This window comes from Melanotaenia boesemani, chromosome 16, assembly GCF_017639745.1.
Source record: "Melanotaenia boesemani isolate fMelBoe1 chromosome 16, fMelBoe1.pri, whole genome shotgun sequence".
Lineage (NCBI taxonomy): Eukaryota > Metazoa > Chordata > Actinopteri > Atheriniformes > Melanotaeniidae > Melanotaenia > Melanotaenia boesemani.
This window is the reverse complement of record NC_055697.1, coordinates 15,802,524-15,820,846: the sequence shown is the minus strand read 5'-3', so window position 1 is coordinate 15,820,846 and position 18,323 is coordinate 15,802,524. Positions and strand designations below refer to the sequence as shown.

The following is an 18,323-nucleotide window of genomic DNA, read 5'->3' as shown; positions in this document are numbered from 1 at the left end:
TTTGTTGTCACAAATGTCTTATAAGTTTCTTTTGATTATAATAAAGTATCAAAAATGCATCAAGTAGAATCACAAATTAATTCAAATTTCAAAGGAAAGCCCCTAACATCGTATGTTAAACATCTAAAATTTGTGTGTATGTGTAACTATAAAAAAAAACTACTGATTAGGATACATAATCTGGCAACAAATTAACAGTAATGTAATTTATCTTTGAAACATTAAATGAAATACAATATAAGATTGTTACTTCCTATTAAACTTTGGTTTTTCTCGCTAATAAACATTTAAACTGACGCTTCTTGTAGGTCAGTGCTCCAATAATCACTTACAAGCGATCAAGTGTAATTAACTTTGTGCCCAGCAGAGAGCAGTATTGAGTCTTTTTTTTAACCGCTCCATGGCGGAACGGAGTTGATTGTTAACAGTTGCGACTCGGTATGTAAACAGTGTAGCATATCAGTTACACGTTATTGTAGCTTGTGTGTAAGACAAGAAATGTTTACATAAAAAAAAAAAAAGACAGACTGTGTTATCTTATTTAACAGAAGCCATGAGGTTGTGCGAGGCGCTACGTAATGTTGACAAATTCAGGACCGTGTTTGACTTTGGAGGACGGGAAGTGGCTCACTGGTTCCCCGGACATATGGCTAAAGGTGACAGATTAGCTTAAAATGATCTACAAATCAAATAAATGTGATGTGTGGTGTGTTGCTCGTGTGAAGCAAACAGTCTGGATTGCTGTAAAATGTTTTAAGTCACTTCACTGTGTTAATAGTTTCATATTTGCAGGACTCAAGCAGATGAAAGCCAACCTGAAGAATGTGGACTGCATTATAGAAATCCATGATGCCAGAATATCCTTTTATTATTATTATTATTATTATTATTATTATTATTATTATTATTATTATTATTATAACATTGATAGTGTGACTGGCGGAATGTTAGTAAAGACAAGCACTTAGTTACATATCAATATTTGTTTATTGAGCTAGTGATATGCAATGATTAACAGTGTAAGTGCGAAAACTTGACTTTACAGCATGTTTTATTACATTTATGCGGAGAAAAGGTCTAAACTTCCACAAAACCAAACAGCAAATAAATGAATAACTTCATTTATTCTCTCAAATAACAGTGGATTATAGTGAAATAGGGTAACTAACTGCAGACTGATCTAAGAGATGTTACTCCATTGATTTAAAAACCATTCTCATCTACAGGCTGGATAAATTTACCCATCCTAAGATTGCAGTCCTGATGCAGTTTTGTAATTAAAGAATAACTGAGTCTAGTTGATCTGGTAATTATTAGCTTTTTTTTCATTAACATTAAGCAAATCCCCTTCTCTGGAAGAAACCCTGTGTTTCAGGACACACTGAATGTGAAACCACATCTGCTTATTCTCAACAAGATGGACCTCACTGATCTGTCTAACAAGCAGGTCAGAAGCCTTACTATTTGTTTATTTGCAGCCCCATGTGACCAGCATTTTAAGATGACCATTAATACAAAGTTTTTTTGCTTTGACTTCTACAGAGAATCTTGAAGAAACTAGAAAAAGATGGTATAAAGAATGTTCTCTTCACAGATTGCTTAAAGCAAAGAGATGACAACATCAAAAAAGTAAAGCTCTTTCTCTCTAGATGCTAAATATTTTACTGGTTTAAAAAATGAAAATTATAAACATGACTGTCCCTTCTATTCCCCTGTAGTTGGTGCCAATGGTGCTGGAAATTGTTGCAAACAAACCACGTTTTAACAGAGAAGAGGTATGCATGCTCCAGTAAACACTATTTCGAAGTTCACATTTGAGCGTAATTAGTTATATAAGCCCAGTACACATTTTACGTCTCTCTGTCCCAGAGGTTTCATCATTGTTCCAAACATTGTCCAATATCATTTTGTATCATTTGGTCCCGAAATATAAGTAATAAGCCACTTAAGATAAGGGATAAGCCAACAAAATACTATACATTTTCAAATATAACATTATTAATACACTCATACAGCTATGAGTAATGTACATCCAATAATACATTTCTCTTGTTAACAGAAAGTATATCGTTTAATGGAAATCTGTTACAAGCTTCCATATTTTCTATTGTTCTGAACATTTAAAGTTACATTGTTACAATATAAACACAGTTAACTTGATCCAAGTTTCTAATTATTACATAAAAAAATGCATGAAAATCATCAGTCTTAAAGAGCACAAAACACAAAGGATGAACTGAGATAAAGCATGGGAGAAAATTAGAAAATTTAAGATTTTATTCTGTATCTTGCAAAGTTAGTCCAGTGGAGCTTTGAGGACAAAAAGATATAGAGCTAGAAATGAGCATAATAGGTCCCCTGTAAGCTTTCTACAGTACAATCTCACTAAACTCAGTTTTTGCTGAAAGCATGAAAGTAAGATGTTAAGCAAGATGTTGTTTATTATCATTCTAAAGGTTTTTTTCTGATAAATAATAGCTTATTGTACAGTTAAGAGTCAATTTCCTCTTGCAGTTATTACTTTTTCTCATTCTACAAATGTTTTAAGTCATTGCAAGAAAATGATTAACAAACTTAAATGTTCTTATTTTGTCATGTAAAACTTTCAGAATACAGATTACAGTCTGATGGTGATTGGAGTGCCCAATGTGGGGAAGTCATCCCTTATTAACTCACTGCGGAGAACAAACTTGAAAAAAGGTATCAAAGAATAAGATTAATGATCATGTCATGTTATTATAATTCTCATAAAATCTTTGGATTTTACTCTAATTTCAGGTCGTGCGTCGAGAGTGGGTGGGGAACCAGGAATAACTAAAGCTGTCCTGACTAAGATTCAAGTGTGTTGAGGACAAATTTGCTTCTGTGGATCATTTTTCATGGATTTACCATGTTTGCACACAAGGACCTGTCCAGTATTTGTAACTGTTGTTGTCCTCAGGTGTGTGAAAAACCCATGATGTACCTGCTGGACACACCAGGAGTATTGCCTCCTAAGATTGAGAGCGTAGAAACGGGCATGAAGCTGGCTTTATGTGGTGAGCATAACATTATTTATTCAATTTTCCTCCAACATAATTATTACTGTCATTTAGTGAAATGTGTGTGGACAAATTATGATGTTGTCTTTTTCTCCAGGAACTATACTTGACCATTTAGTGGGAGAAGATATTATTGCTGACTACTTACTTTATTCTTTGAACAGGCTAGAGAAGTTCAGGTAGTATTATTAAGATTTTAAAAACTATGCTCACTTAATAATTTATCTCAGATTACTCTGATTTTTAACTGAAAGTGTGTGTTTATGTGAAGTTATGTGACAAAATATGATCTACAAGAGCCTAGTGATGACATCCAGCATGTTCTCAAACGCATTGCTGTAAAACTTGGAAAAACTCAACGGGTCAAAGCCATCACTGGAGTGGGTAAGAAAGGCAGCGTTTTTTTTTTACAGTTTTAACTTCATCTCACTGATTATTTCCATCATTCAAATATTTGTTTCTCAACTCTTTCAGGAAACATCACTGTCACCATCCCAAACTACACAGCAGCGGCTTACGACTTCATAAGAGCATTCAGGAAAGGAGAGCTGGGACAAGTAATGCTGGACTGATCTGAGACATGTTTAAATACTTCACATCTAAAGCGTCATTGAGAGAATCTGTGTCAGCCCTGACATGACACAGTGACCATATACCTGTAGCCTTTGTAAATAAAATAATTTCATTTATCTATGAGGGTCTTTCTTTGTAGGACACACAAGGCAGATGTGTAAACAATATATTTATTAGCACAGACAGTGATAACAAACGTTTAGATTATTATGTACATACGTGTGAGTATAACTGAGTGCACTTATAGCTATGGAACAGTCTGTTGCTCCTGAGTGTCTTGGGTGAGTAAAGAGGGTCTTTGTAATTATGGGCACGCCATGTAAACTAGAGACAAGAATAACAGAGCAGCAGCTGGTCTGCTAAACTATGTTCACACACAGTTCTGACAAAAATATTCTACTAAATTACAAGTGTTAGAAACTGGTATTAAAATAAGGATTTAGCGTTTCTTTAATTTGCTTTATCCTGTTGCAGCTGGTCATTTCCATGACATGTAACTAAGCATGGACTTGAAACCCACTCTGGAAATTTTGTTTTGCTGAAAGAATTGAGGAAAATATCATGTTGGTTGGGTTTGGGTTATTAATTTCCACCTAAGTTCAACTGACCATAATTTTTGGTAGCAGTTTCGGTGTCAGGTGGAATAATCTTGCCAACTTGTTTTTACTCTGTTAATGGAATACAGTGTACCTTTATATCAGGAACTCTCATCAAACCAAAATTAACAAAGACTGTGTGGTCTGAACGTGGCCCACATTTGGCCTTGAATGGCATCATTGGTGAATGTGGCTGTCTAAAATCTGCCACTTATGCACCTGAAATAGCCCACATCTGCTTATTCTTTGAGACCATGTAGACATTTTTGCCACATCTTCCGTTCTAAGCTATGAGTAACAAAATAGTCAAGATTAAACCCAAATTGTCTGCTAAGATGTCCATTCATACTAATTATTTCTCTCAGATACACAGAGTTATATTAGAAATCAATAACAGTTTCTGTAGAATTATAAAAACTTTTTTTTTCCTTTTTTTTCTTTTTTTTAGTCAAGTTGAGTTTGGCAGCATAATCAAAAAATTGCAAGAAACTGATGTGAGAGTTTGAGACCGTTCTGTGAATATATATATATGTGTGTGTGTGTGTGTGTGTGTGTGTGTGTGTGTATTTTTGTTAGATATTAGAAACAAATTTTGTATCACAATAAACAAAAACAGTTCTGGCAGAGATGTACTCTTTAAACGGGGAGATGTGACCATGAATACTGTGCTGATAATTGTTATTTGTCCACTGGTAGCCTCTGATGTAAAAACATACAGTACAGTGATGTTTTTGTGATTGCATCCTTCCGCCTCTTTGTCCCACCTCTAACTGGTCTTCCCAACGCAGCTTCTATCATAGTTTCCATCTTAAACCACATCTGTAATTTTTTCTAAAATTTGACATTGAACATCTACAGTACAAAGTCCAGTAAGAGTCCACATTTTGGGGATAATGTTGCAATAAAGATGGAAACTATTTGAGAAAGGAGAGATCCATTTTGAGTTGAGCTTGACATGAGCGCATCAAAATAGTTGGTCCTGTTGTAGTAATCCAGCTCTTCTTCGGAGCTGTCGGTATCGCTGCGGCGGTATGCAGACGCGTACCATTTATCCGCCGTTAACGCCACCGCTGCTCCAGCTGCTGCCGCTGCTGCCACCCTCACTGGGGACGTCCGACCTGCTGCCCGAAAGCGGGAGCGAGTCCCACCGTAGGCCCCCCCTCCCCGGAAGGTGCCAGCTGTGGAGCTGCGCGAGGGAGATCCGCGAGATGAGCCCCGCGATCCTCCACGACCTCCTTTCGACAACGCAGGCTCACACAGGAAAGCGCAGAGCAGGAGGCAAGTCCAGCACGATGCAACCAGCTGATTCATTCCTGAGGTCTGTGCATGAAGAGGACGCGCATAAAGGAAGCATTTAATATCTGCAAAATTGAGAATGTATTTAAGCAGATCATGTAATAAAACATTTTTTTAATCTTCGCTGGAACAAAATTTTGCCAAACCAGGCGAAGAGAGATTCATATTCACCGATCAGTGTGGCATTAACTCAAAATCACCGTAAAATGATATTGAGACTGTTTATGGAAAAGCTCGGGTTGTATGATAATGTGATGTTACACTCAGTGCTGTCAAATATTCAAAGCAACATATTATCTCCACATTGCTCCTCTCTATTAAATTAGGTCACTGTAAAAATAAATATAGCCTCTTACAAGAGAACATTTATGTCAGCTGCAAGCTTTATAATCACAGAACAAGAAGCACTCTTGATAGCAGAGATAAAATAGGCTATTGTTTTTGGGATGGCAACGGGCCATCGTTTGAAATGCCTTTAGCAGGTAATTGGATCATTAAGTAAAAATGTGCATTTTTTTTTCTCTTTGTGTGTGTCATTAATAAAATGCATGGTCAATGTACATAAATGCATACATGCATGATGCTCAGCTCACTACAATATTAGCCTGTAAGCTATCATTATAGACTTAAAAGAATACAGCGATTAAAAAGAAATGCATTGTTTACTTACACACCCAGAGCCATCTTAAGCACTATATCCTAATGCTGGTTCTTACCTTACTGTCTTGTGTTATCTTACCTGATGTCTAACCCTCGAAGAAAAAAATGTAAGGAATTGACGACGCAGGCAGACGATTGCGAGAACGCGCAGCGCGCCCACAGAGGCGCCCCAAGGAGTTAAAGGCAAGACACACAAGCATCGCTAAGTATAAATAGTGGGGAAAATGTATATCTTATTTTGTTGTTAAATTATCTGTTACCTTGTTGTTGTTTTGCACCTCTGGCATTCTGTATGTGCTTGTTACGGCTGTAGCCTGTGCAGCTTCTGATTATTTTTCATCTTGTGTTAATTTTATACAAGAGTATGATGCCTATTTTTGTGGACATTTTATATCTATGTGGTCAGGTGTCTAACTATTTTGTGTGTGGATTGTCGTTAAAATTGACCCTGTCATTTTTTAAAAAAATTCCTTGTGTTAATATTGTATGCTTTCGTGGCAAATGTTCACCTCTTTAAGATAGTGTGTGTTTTTAATTTATTTGAATGTCGCTGCCTCACTAACCCCATGGATCCTGTTTTGCTTGAAAGGCCAGTTTTATGATCCTTCAAGGGCTACTGTTGTGCCATAACAATTAGATCAAATTCTGCTAAGAAAAATGAAAAAAAAGGAGAGAGAGAGAGAACAGATCATTTATCACAAAGATTTTCAGTGGGTAACTGTGGAAACTACGCCGCCAACGTTACCCTCACCAACCAGCAGGTGGCGGTATCAAAAGCTTCCTAAATATGCCACCTCATTAAAACACCAACAAAGAAGAATACACAAGGCGCTTCACAGCTATTCTAGAGCGAAGTTCAGTGTCATGGCTTTCCTCTACAGAACTGCTGCTTTGCTCCTGAAGCCCTCCAGAACAGCGCCGACCCTCCTGTCCGCTTGTCGCCTCTACAGCTCAGGTGTGTGCTCCGAAACCAACCAAGTGTCATCTTTTAAAAACTACACGAACAGCTGGTTCTACCTCAATGTCAAGCAACCTGCGTCACGCGTGTGGAGCAGTGGGGGAAAAAAACAAAAACAACCTGCCCCTTAGTAGTTTGCTGCAACAGTTTAATCGTGTTATTTGCGTTTCAAAACCCTTTGGTGCTAAACCTTAATGAAAAGCAGTTTTTTGGTTTTATTTTTTCTCCATTCCTTTCATTATGTGGCACAAGAACCAACAATGTGTAAAGGAAACACACACCGTGAAAAATGCATTTGCAGGTTTAGCATAGAACAAAATAACGAATTTCTCTTGAAAGCGTGACATAAATTTAGAATATGTATTAGAAACCTCCAAGGTTTGTATAACGTTTTGTCACAATATTTCGTTGTTGAGATTTGAATTACATTTGCTTTGTTTTAGCAGCACTTTGCATATGGGTTGGTTAAATCCAGACCACTTTGGTGACCCATCCAAAGATTTTAATACCAGGTAAAAGTGCATTTTGGGCTTAACATACATGCATGGTGCTTCCTGAGCAGAGAAATAGCAAAAGATGTCACACAAATGCAGCCTACAGACTCATTCTTTCATCGTGTAAATTACAGCAAAGATTATTTTTGTCGAATTATGGATAATTTGCTCCTCTGGAAAGTAAAGTATAATCATGATGGATTAATTCATCATACTTTACAGACCAGGAAAATGTATTTAAATGCATTGTTTTGGGTGTCTGGGAGGTTTAACTTGAATTCTAGTTTGAAAACTGTGTGGAGAATCATATTGAATCTCACCTGATCATCACTGTTGGTTTTGTCTTCATGCAGGTGGTCAGTACGAGTATATTTTGGTGGAAAAGAGAGGTGAGAAGAACAGTGTGGGTTTCATTCAGCTGAACCGGCCCAAGGCTCTCAATGCGCTGTGTGATGGGCTGATGAAGGAGGTGGGACAAGCACTGGATGCCTTTGAAGTTGACGGAGATGTTGGAGCTATTGTTATCACTGGCAGTGACAGGGCCTTTGCTGGTAAGGAGCAGAATATGCTCTCTTATCTTCTGTTGGTAATGTACATTAAGCTGATTACAGTTGTGCATAGTTGTGGTGAATTTCACTGTTGTGTTTTTCAGCTGGAGCAGACATTAAAGAGATGCAGAACCGAACCTTCCAAGAGTGTTATGGTGGAAACTTCTTGGCTCACTGGAACAGAGTGTCAACAGTGAAGAAGCCTGTGATTGCAGCTGTCAATGGCTTTGCTGTAGGTGTTGCATTTCTGTAGTTTTTTTTTTTGTTTTTTTTTTAAGGGTACGTAGAAGAGCTTTAACAGATAAACTAATAAAACAAAAGCAACAAAATTCTAATACAAAACACACACAAAATACTAGAAAATAAATTTGGGAGCAGAATGAAATACCTTTCCTATCTTTCTGAAACAAATCCTTCATCTCTTTTCTTGCATATGATAACATTTATCAAATATTGTGTCAGTATTAATGTCGGTTTATAAACATAGAATTAAAAGAGAAAGATGTCTCAGCCTGGTCAGCTCAACCTCTTGGCCTCATAGTTAGTTAGCTAAATAGCTATTACACACTTAGTACAATTAACTGTGATTAAACTCAAGTACTGAGTAAAATTTAGTAGCTACGAGGAATTATGCAATGGATGGAGTTCTGTTCTTATCAAAACAGGAAAAACAAAAACAGTGTTTTCTTTGCTAAAGGAGATGATAAAGGAAACATTTAAGCTCTTTTCCCTCATCAATTTTATGACCTCCTTGAAGTGTCTAATGCAACAGTGTAAAGAAAAGTTTTATAATTATTATACATCTTTTTAAATGCTCTCAAGGAATCACAATTTTTAATATTTTCAGGACAATCATTCCAGAGCTTTACTCCCTCAACAGAAACACAGTGACATTTAATCTAGGTTCTTACCTCGGGCAGATGTTTTTTTTTTTTTTTTTTAAGGTCAGGTCATATTTGTTTTCTCTCATTCTGAACAGCTTCTGGATATTGGAAGGAAATTGTTTGTTCTTAGCTTTGTACAAAATTTGTATTAATTTATAATCTACTAATGGATTTGTTGTTTCAAAGTAAGGTTGATTCTAATGACTTTTTTTTTTTGTTATAAAAAATTGTATTAGTATTAGTTTTATACGTTTTTCCCAAACCTCAACACAGCACATTATATATGGTACAATTAATGGCTGATATAATAGAAACAATGATTTTTGACATAAAATGTCTTTCGTTTTATTCAGCAATGCAGTAGTTTTTAGACATTTTATTTTTGACATAGTTTATGTAACTTTTCTTGTTACTAACCTAAAAAAGCATGTCTTTTTTTAATTACATAACTAGTAATACTTCACAAAATAAGTGGCTCACATAAAGCCAGGCTTAAGTTAATGTGTAATTTAAACAACTACCTTTTCTTCTGCTTTTTTCTCACTTTACCATTACTGTAATCCAACATAGTTCAATCAAAACTTTCTCCATTTCTTACCTTACCTTCGGGTATTTCTAAAGAAGTGGCACATTCTTCAGAAGTATACAGACACATATATCACCCAACTATGACAGATGTCTGTATTTTCCTGAAACCCGACTGGGATGCTAAAACCAGTTCCACTCTACAGAGAATGCTTTCTACAATATAGTTAGTTTTGTAGGTGGGTGAGGTGGCTTTAGCAGCTGGCTTTGAATCCCATCAAAACACATTGGATGGGGTGAATGTCATGCCTCTTTGAAAGCTTGTCAAGTTCTTTTAAAGTGTACCCAAAATAGAAAATCTTCATAAACCTGAAGTTGTGCACAGGTGCATTATTACATGTGTTCATATACTTTTACGCTTGTAACTCTTTATTAAGTATTACTTGCATATTTAAGGGAGTACAAAGTGTAACTGAGGTATGAAACAATGAAAAAATAAATTTTACTTCCTGGTCCCGTTGTGTTTTTGCCCCAGCTGGGTGGAGGCTGTGAACTGGCCATGATGTGTGACATCGTCTATGCTGGGGAGAAGGCACAGTTTGGCCAACCAGAAATCCTGCTTGGGACCATTCCTGGTAAGAAATGCTTTCTTTCCTGTGCAGACTTCTCTGCATTCGGAGCAACTCTTCAATCACTCCTTTTCCTGCAGGTTCGGGCGGGACCCAGCGGTTGACCCGCGCGGTGGGCAAATCGCTGGCAATGGAAATGGTGCTAACAGGAGATAGGATTAGTGCTCAAGAAGCCAAGCAATCAGGTAATAGCGATGCCAGAAAGAAATTCACTCAAAGTACTTTGAGTAGATGTTACCTGATTCTGTAACTCAGCAGCTGTGTTTGTTTTCCAGGTTTGGTGAGTAAGATTTATCCTGTTGACCAACTTGTGTCTGAAGCTGTTAAATGTGGGGAGAAGATTGCTGCCAACTCAAAACTGGTCAGTGCTATGGCTAAAGAGGCTGTCAATGCAGGTATGTGAAGTTATTTTGGTTAGTTTAAGAGGAATGTCTGCTCTGTTTCAGTTTTCTCTGGCTTATTTTTCTGTTTCATTGCAGCTTTTGAACTGACTTTGGCGGAGGGGAATCGCTTGGAAAAGCGTTTATTCCACGCCACCTTTGCTACAGTGTGTATAAAAACCCATTTCATAATAAGGGAGGATTGATTCTGATTTTGACAGCTGATTTGTGATGTTTTTATCCCTTTTTTTTTTATCTTTACAGGATGACCGTAAAGAAGGCATGACTGCCTTTGTGGAGAAGAGAAAAGCCAGTTTCCAGGACAAATAAAATTGATGAAGAGCAAAAGGTTCCTGATAAAAATTGGTTCTCTCCTCATTTGCGATATCTTTAATGATGTAAAAGTCATAATAGTATTGGAGCAAACAGGCTGTGATGATAAAGATGGCACTAGTTGAGTGCATGAGTGTTTTTCCACAATGAAGCCCAATGTGCATGGGCCCCACCATCAAAATCACATGCAGTCTGGGTCCAGGAGGTTTGTTGGTGGATATGATTTGATAATTTTGATCTAGTCTGTTTGTAACAGGAGGAATCAGTCTTGTTGACTTGTACTAACTTTGCCTTTCCATTTGTCAGATGTTTATTTCAACTTATTCTGTGTATATTTTACAAATAAAACTAAATAATCAGTATTGAGGCTTTGAATGCTACAGCATGACAGTTATGAAGGTTCCTATTAAGGCTGTCAAATTATGCAGTGTAGTTGTATGTTGTCACATCCTGTTTTTCAGAGATTTTGAAACTGTTAAAATACCCATAAATTTACACCACTAGATGGGGCTCGTGAGGTTTTACAACGGTACAGAATCTAAATGTGGGCAGTAAATTCAGTCAGCTTGCTGCACAGTGAAGTCCTCTCTGCAGATACGTGATAAAACTAATTGAAATACAACTAGACAAAGATGAATGGCGCATTAGATTTATTTTAACAAGTTACGTTTATTAGATCAGTAGATCACAAGATCCCATTAGTTCAGCAGCATCGAGGGACAAAAGATGTCTCTTCTGTTGGCAGTTTTACTGCCTGCAAGGCCACTGTACATCAGTCTAACAAAGGACATCTGGTTTGATTTCTTTACTCAGAATAATTAATTCACCATTAGCATAAATAACCAACATTCTTATAGTCACAGACTTTTGGCACAAGTGTGTTTAACAAGAATGAAAAATCTATGGAGCTGAACTGCATGAAATTTTACTTATATTAATTGTTTAGAGGAATTTATAATCTCTCAAAAACCAAATTCTTCGATTAGGTTTTTATCTTCGAAAAGGCTATAAAATATTGAAAGAATAACCACTTATTGAGTTGCATATTAACTTTTTGCACAATGTAAAAAAAATTCAAATGTATTGAAAATATCCAGTGCAACATCAAAAAGTAATAAATTTAAAAAGAAAACACCAGAACAAATTTGGTTATAGTGCGCTTTCTTTTGCCGCTCCAGTCATCAGGAGGCATCTTTTCTCTCTCTGATCTTCACACGGCGGCGCCCCATATCTTCACAAGGCCGTGGCCTAATTGATTTTTTTCCCCCAAATTCAATATCCCCACAGAGCTTGCTCTCTTGTCAGCCCCCTGGAATAAAACTTTTAAAAGCATCACTCTGCGGGGATGCACAAAAGTCCGCAGAGAGGACCCGAAAAGGAACTCCTCTTTGAGGCTGCCGAAAGGTCAAAATAATAAATGTAGACTCAACTGAGGCTCTCCACGCACACAAAGAGGGCAAAACGTTACAATTTGGCAGCGCAGAACCTCATAGCGTGATAAACTCATTTAAAGAAGCCGAAATAAAGCAAAAGCAGCATGGTTCCGGAGAGGGAGAAGGAGGCTTTCAGATTTGGCAGGCAGGCCAAGGTTCTTTTCTCCTGTCCAGGAATATTAACTTTCGGATGTGGGGTTCAAAAAAAGTGAAATTTATTTGTATTCTTGGTCTAATTATGTTTAAATATTAACTTTAGGCCTATAACGAAGAATACGTTGTCATTCTGTAGAACATTTAGAGTTCAATTAGACATTTCTTTTTATTTATTTCTTTTTTTTTTCTGTTTCCTTTGACTTTTTTTGTGGATAGACAACAGTATGTTGTGAAACAAGCTGCCTAAACAATTAAAAGTTGTGGGCTACATGTGCATTCAAAAGTTAAGCGGTTAAACGAAGTTCACTTATAAGGTTAGTTGGCGCATTTGAGGTTCATTTTAACATACGCAGAGTTGCGGAATGTATCTAACTTTTAGTGAGTAGTAGGCCTATATGGTGACATCAAGTAAATTGGACCACTTTTGGTTAATCGCTTGGGAAACTAAAAAAAAATATTGTGTGACCCTGAATTGTGGTTTTTGGATTGTTTTATATTTTTGTATTAAATTTATGCAATAAACTGTAATTGTTCAGGTCATATAGCTTTTGAAATACCAGCTGTTGTACATTTTAGAATGAGCAGTGTTCAGGTAAAATGGTCCACCTTATCAGTTAAAATAAGCCACTCAAATTACAAGGTAATGCAATAACTTCTGTCATTTCATGCAGCAGTTTAGATAAGCTTCTGCAATGTCACAAGATTTATTTCCATCCAGTGTTGCATTGTATTGATGATGGGAGAGTCCGACCACGGACATCCCAATACCCAGCACATTCCAAAGAATCTCAATGGGGTTCAGGTCTGGACTCTGTGGTGGCCAATCCATGTGTAAAAATTATGTTTCATGCTCCCCGAACCACTCTTTTACAATCTGAGCCCCATGAATCCTGGCATTGTCATCGTGGAATATTGTGCCATCAGGGGAAAATGGAATAACCTGCTCATTCATAATATTCAGATAGTCAGCTGACCTCATTCTTAGAGCACTAGACCTGACCAACAGCAACAACCCCAGATCATCGATTGCCCCCACAGGCTTGTACAGTATATGTCCTATGATGGGTGCATCACTTCATCTGCCTCTCTTCTTACCCTGATGCTCCCATCATTCTGGAACAGGGTAAATTTGGACTCATCAGATCACATGACCATCTTCCACTGCTCCAGAGTCCAATCTTTATGTTCCCTAGCAAATTAAAGCCTTTTGTCTCTGATTGCCTCACTGATTAGTGGTTTTCTTATGATTATGCAGCTGTTCAGTCCCAATCCCTTGAGTTCCCTTCACATTGTTCATGTGGAAGTGTTCTTACTTTCACTATTAAACACAGCCCTGAGTTCTACTGTTGTTTTTCTTCCATTTGATTTCAAGTGATCACTGATTTAAGTGATCCCTGATCCCCATCATTCAGGATATTTTTCTAACCCCATTTCTTACTGAATGCTCCTCAATGTAAAATTGTAAAGAGTCTGCAGGTTAAAGCTCGGCCATGCACAGAAGAAGGCATTCCTGAAGAGAAATTCAGAAACACTACAGCCTTCTCTGGGCCAGAGCTCATTTAAAATATTCCGAGGCAAAGTGTAAAACTGTATAATAACAATAAAGTAATTATAAAATTAAAAATAACACAAAACTATTAAAAAAATTAAAGCAATAATGTAATTAAATAACATGAAAAGTTTGGAACTCCAGTGTTACTGCTTGAGGATGCATGTGTCCATTAATTTGCATGTGCATAACTCATGATGCATCCTGGACCAAAGTACAAACATTGGATAGCCTAGAAGGGAACTGAGAAAAGATGTAATGTATGCTATGCCATATTCATATGTTTAAATATGAAGGATTTTTCATTAGAAGAAGAATCAAATCTCTGAGGATGGCTCATTTTAGCCAGTTTCTAAGGTTTCTAAAGTAAAACTTGGCAATCCATCCAGTGGAGCAAATCATGACGTATCAAAAATAATCATTTTAAAATGTACATCTGTTAATTACTGACTTATTAACCTTATCATTTTCAAGCAGAATTTCTCTGCCTGACCACTTACCTCACAGTTTTCCTCAGCAGGCTGAATGTAAAACATTGTCCAACCCACAACAGCTACCATAGACCAATCAAATCAATTGTTTTTGTCTAATACAGATGTGGAAACACTTTTAAGTAATTTGCAGCCACTGGCTGTTAAAATTTTAAAAGCTTGGAAGCTCAAACCTTAAATGGCTCATTTGACCTGATGGTCCCATTTACCTGGCACCTTTTATTTATTTATTTATTTATTTATTTGTTTGTTTGTTTGTTTGTTTGTTTTTTACCCTGACTGTGAGGCACTGTTGCTGTGAGAGTGATTTTTTTCTGGAAGATATTGGATATTGTATACTTTGATTATGAAATCAAATATATTATTCGTTCATCTTTGTGTATTAATTTCTGATAAATATCTTATGGCATATATACGATAGGCATAGGTCTAAATATACAGGGTTAATAAATTTAATAAAATACAATCTTAAGTAAAAGCAACAGTAAGAATACGAAAACAATCAAAAATATGAGGAAGCATTTATTACAAGCACGATAAGATAAATAAATAGATAAATAACTTTAGTGGATCTGATGGCATATTTTCTCTGAAACGTATGAAATGTCTGACAGCAACACCCTAGATCCGCGTAGTGTCTCTCTCTCTCTCTCTCTCTCTCTCTCTCTCTCTCTCTCTCTCCAGCACATGCTCTGTGGTCATGGAAAGGATTCCTCAGCATTTTTTTCTGCCATCCAGCTGAGAGTTTTTCTGGCACTGATGAAACAGGCCGGGTGGAGTGGTTTTCATCTAAAAAATATTTTCATTATCTCACATTCTTGGCATCAGAAAGCGTGTCGGGATAACACATTTACCGGAGTATGTTTTGAATTATACCCACCCAATTTCAGAAATGACAGAGCGACGATTAACCACAGTGGCTTTTTGTATGGGTTCTGATACCCCGGGGTAATTTGAAAGACTGGATCTTTCTCAGAGTATTTGTAAAAGATGTAGCAAAACATGAGATGCATATTTTGCCTTTCGTAAAATCTCCCATGAGATGTCACACTTTGGTTTATTTCAGCAATTGTTCAAACTAGAAGAGTTTCTTTCCAAATCTAACCAATCAGATCTGGCAGCTGAGTCACGTGTCTCGATTCACTGGGCATTTCTGTTGCAGTCTTTTAAAGGGGTCAATAAAGCATCTTTCTTACAACACAAGCTGCCTGAATTCTTTTTTTTATTTCACGACCAAAAAATAATACACCACCATAATAAACACAATAAACTCAACAAACTACTTTTTTCCTACTTCCGGTGGTACGGTCCTTGCTGAAACGAAGGCGGAAATAGGCAGTGTGACTTCTCTTGATTTGCTGTACATTCCGGTTTTCTGATCTCTGGTTGTCAGAATGGTCGTCCTGAAAGGAATCCCCTCTGTTTTATCACCTGATCTGCTGTATGTCCTCGCTAAAATGGGCCATGGGGATGAACTGGGTATGATCTGTAACTATATATTCATCCTGTAGTCAATAGCTTCGATAGCCTTCAGTTTTTGCACACTGTGGGAGAGTATAAGTTCATTTTCCTGTCAGCACCGTGAAAAGAGTGAGGGCAAAATAGATCACTAACCTGTTCCTACACCAACTGACGCTGATTTGGACTTTTTCAGTGCTTGCAGATGCTAATTTCCCAACATCTTCCATTTGTACTTGTGGTCCGAAAGAGATAAGAGCCGATGGTATGTAATACAAATATGTGTACATCTAAACATCAGATGACTGTGTTCACACATCAATGTGTAAACTGCATTTGATCCTGATGTAGGTTTGGGAATCCCAGGGCTTCTGGAGGCCATTTTGAAGCTGTTACCCCTGGATACCTATGTCCCCCATCCGGTACAGGACCACATATAAGAAAAAGCACACTCTTTCAATTCAAAATTTTTATATATCAGAGTATTAAAAAAAATCTTTTGGTCCACATAAGGTCTCCAATTTATTTAAAAAGATTTTCAGATGAACAAACTGACTGCCTCTAGTCTAAGATCTAGGTCTATGTTTTATTATTATTATTATTATTATTATTATTAGTTTTTTAAAGCATTTTCCTTGAGCATTGTATGGTATGACCTAGGGTTGAACTTGTAGATCCCCATCCCAGGGAAGATTGGCAGCTTTTGGTGTTTCACTTGTGGATTATCCTTCTCACTGTAAAATGATGGCCTCCAAATAGTTTGGAAATAGTACAGTACAAATGCTTTTCTAAGATCACTGCTGTCTTTGGCATTGTGTTAACACCCGCATGAATGTTTCAGAACAGTAAACGGACAACATTGCTGCTTTTATAGAGGTGCTCAGACCTGCTGATGATCAATTAATCAAAATACTTCTGATCTGCAGCACTTTACATTTTGGCTTACTTTTTGATAAAGTATTGTATGGTGTAACATGCTGTTGATCTCAGGTTGTAATTAAGAAATTGTAAAACTTGAGAGGTACCAAATTATTGTTATTATTTTTATTTCATTCTGTATAAAATCTCTGAATTGACAGAGGCTGCACTTTATTTTTCACATAACTTGTTCCAAAACCATTGAGTGTTGTCTTCAGATATTTTTCTGTCAGCTGATTTTGGGTGGAACCTTTCATTATTATTATTATTTATTTTTTTATTTTTTATTTTATTAATTTATTTTTGAAAATGTTGAATATCTGCTGACATATTTGCACAGGCAGCAGTCATGGATCTGGTAGACAGTGACAAGCAAAGATGTTTAGCTGTCCCTATGTGGGAAACCTACAGACATCTCCTAAACCAGGCAGGGTCTCAGGTAGGAGAGCCTGCTTCCTAAGCATTTAAAACAGCCTGTAAGTAAAAGAACATTAATTTGACTCTGTATTTTATTTCTGTTTGCATACAGACTCCTCTGGAAAAGGTGGAAAGATTTGCTTTTTATGAACGAGCCAAGAAGGCATACGCTGTTGTAGCAACAGGGTGTGTATTAGCTTTTTTTTTTTTTTTAAAATTAAGTTTTGTGTGTGTGAAAGCAAAATAAAGATACAAATGTCTGATAAAAATGTTTCATTTTCTACCAAAGAAAACCAAATTCAACTTAGCCACCTTATTGTGTGATTCTGCTACATTTCTGCTGGGTGATAATCAGTAATCTCTGACATTTTGTTTTATTTTATACACGTTACTTTTTTAACAAATCGGGTGTTCAGATGTGTTGAATCAGGGACATTTTTGATGAATATTTGAAGTCTACACTATCTACAAAATCTGCCCCTCCAAGGTGCATTGTGTCAAACTTTTAAAAAATCTATTATAAGTAGTAATATTGTCCTTTTTATTATTTCCTCAGTGAAACAGCTCTGTATGGTAACCTGATACTGAAGAAGGGAGTCATCCCTGCTGAGCTGCTGCAGTGAAGAACAGATGTTTTGCTGTAACTGTAATTTGGTGATGATGATTGTTAATTACCAAATAATTTTTTCTCAGTTGTTCAGTGATGCCAGCCTGTTTTCCTGTTAGAATAAAGTGGATATTTTTTTAATGAAGCAGATTTTTGGTTTTGCTCAACTTCCACCCGAAACTGCAATATTAAAAATCCTTTGCCAATCTATAAATAATACTGTAAATATTATCTTTTTAGTCTCCACTTAACATGGAGCAAACACAGTTTTGTATTTTTTAAAAATGACTTCTGCAGTCTGCACTTCCTTCAATAAATAAAACATGAAATCTTAAAGTGTGATTAAAGTATTTTTATTAAAATGCATGAGCGACACA

The 18,323-nt window shown here is 36.7% G+C and overlaps 4 protein-coding genes across 4 annotated transcripts; 3 read left to right on the top strand and 1 right to left on the bottom strand.

Annotated features, from left to right (window-relative positions):
* The first annotated feature begins 417 nt into the window (after positions 1 to 417).
* mtg1 (mitochondrial ribosome-associated GTPase 1) lies at positions 418 to 3,732 on the top strand. Its single transcript, XM_042010377.1, has 12 exons — positions 418 to 438; positions 549 to 656; positions 793 to 857; positions 1,343 to 1,447; positions 1,543 to 1,629; positions 1,719 to 1,775; positions 2,610 to 2,700; positions 2,779 to 2,840; positions 2,942 to 3,038; positions 3,139 to 3,220; positions 3,313 to 3,425; positions 3,516 to 3,732. The coding sequence occupies exons 2-12, from the start codon at positions 554 to 556 to the stop codon at positions 3,611 to 3,613; spliced, it is 960 nt and encodes a 319-aa protein (XP_041866311.1). The 5' UTR covers positions 418 to 438; positions 549 to 553; the 3' UTR covers positions 3,614 to 3,732.
* Positions 3,733 to 4,613: 881 nt separating this feature from the next.
* sprn (shadow of prion protein) lies at positions 4,614 to 6,357 on the bottom strand. The gene is made up of 2 exons (XM_042010378.1): positions 6,246 to 6,357; positions 4,614 to 5,530 (listed from the first exon to the last, which is right to left on the bottom strand). The coding sequence occupies exon 2, from the start codon at positions 5,519 to 5,521 to the stop codon at positions 5,063 to 5,065; it is 459 nt and encodes a 152-aa protein (XP_041866312.1). The 5' UTR covers positions 5,522 to 5,530; positions 6,246 to 6,357; the 3' UTR covers positions 4,614 to 5,062.
* A 609-nt stretch (positions 6,358 to 6,966) lies between these two features.
* echs1 (enoyl CoA hydratase, short chain, 1, mitochondrial) lies at positions 6,967 to 11,297 on the top strand. Its single transcript, XM_042010376.1, has 8 exons — positions 6,967 to 7,121; positions 7,972 to 8,169; positions 8,271 to 8,398; positions 10,111 to 10,210; positions 10,285 to 10,389; positions 10,480 to 10,599; positions 10,684 to 10,751; positions 10,849 to 11,297. Exons 1-8 carry the CDS (start codon positions 7,031 to 7,033, stop codon positions 10,912 to 10,914), a joined length of 876 nt encoding a protein of 291 aa, XP_041866310.1. The 5' UTR covers positions 6,967 to 7,030; the 3' UTR covers positions 10,915 to 11,297.
* Positions 11,298 to 15,877: 4,580 nt separating this feature from the next.
* Positions 15,878 to 18,282, top strand: fuom (fucose mutarotase). The gene is made up of 6 exons (XM_042010389.1): positions 15,878 to 16,025; positions 16,201 to 16,269; positions 16,356 to 16,426; positions 17,263 to 17,361; positions 17,452 to 17,525; positions 17,896 to 18,282. The coding sequence occupies exons 1-6, from the start codon at positions 15,941 to 15,943 to the stop codon at positions 17,960 to 17,962; spliced, it is 465 nt and encodes a 154-aa protein (XP_041866323.1). The 5' UTR covers positions 15,878 to 15,940; the 3' UTR covers positions 17,963 to 18,282.
* The last annotated feature ends 41 nt before the right edge of the window (positions 18,283 to 18,323 follow it).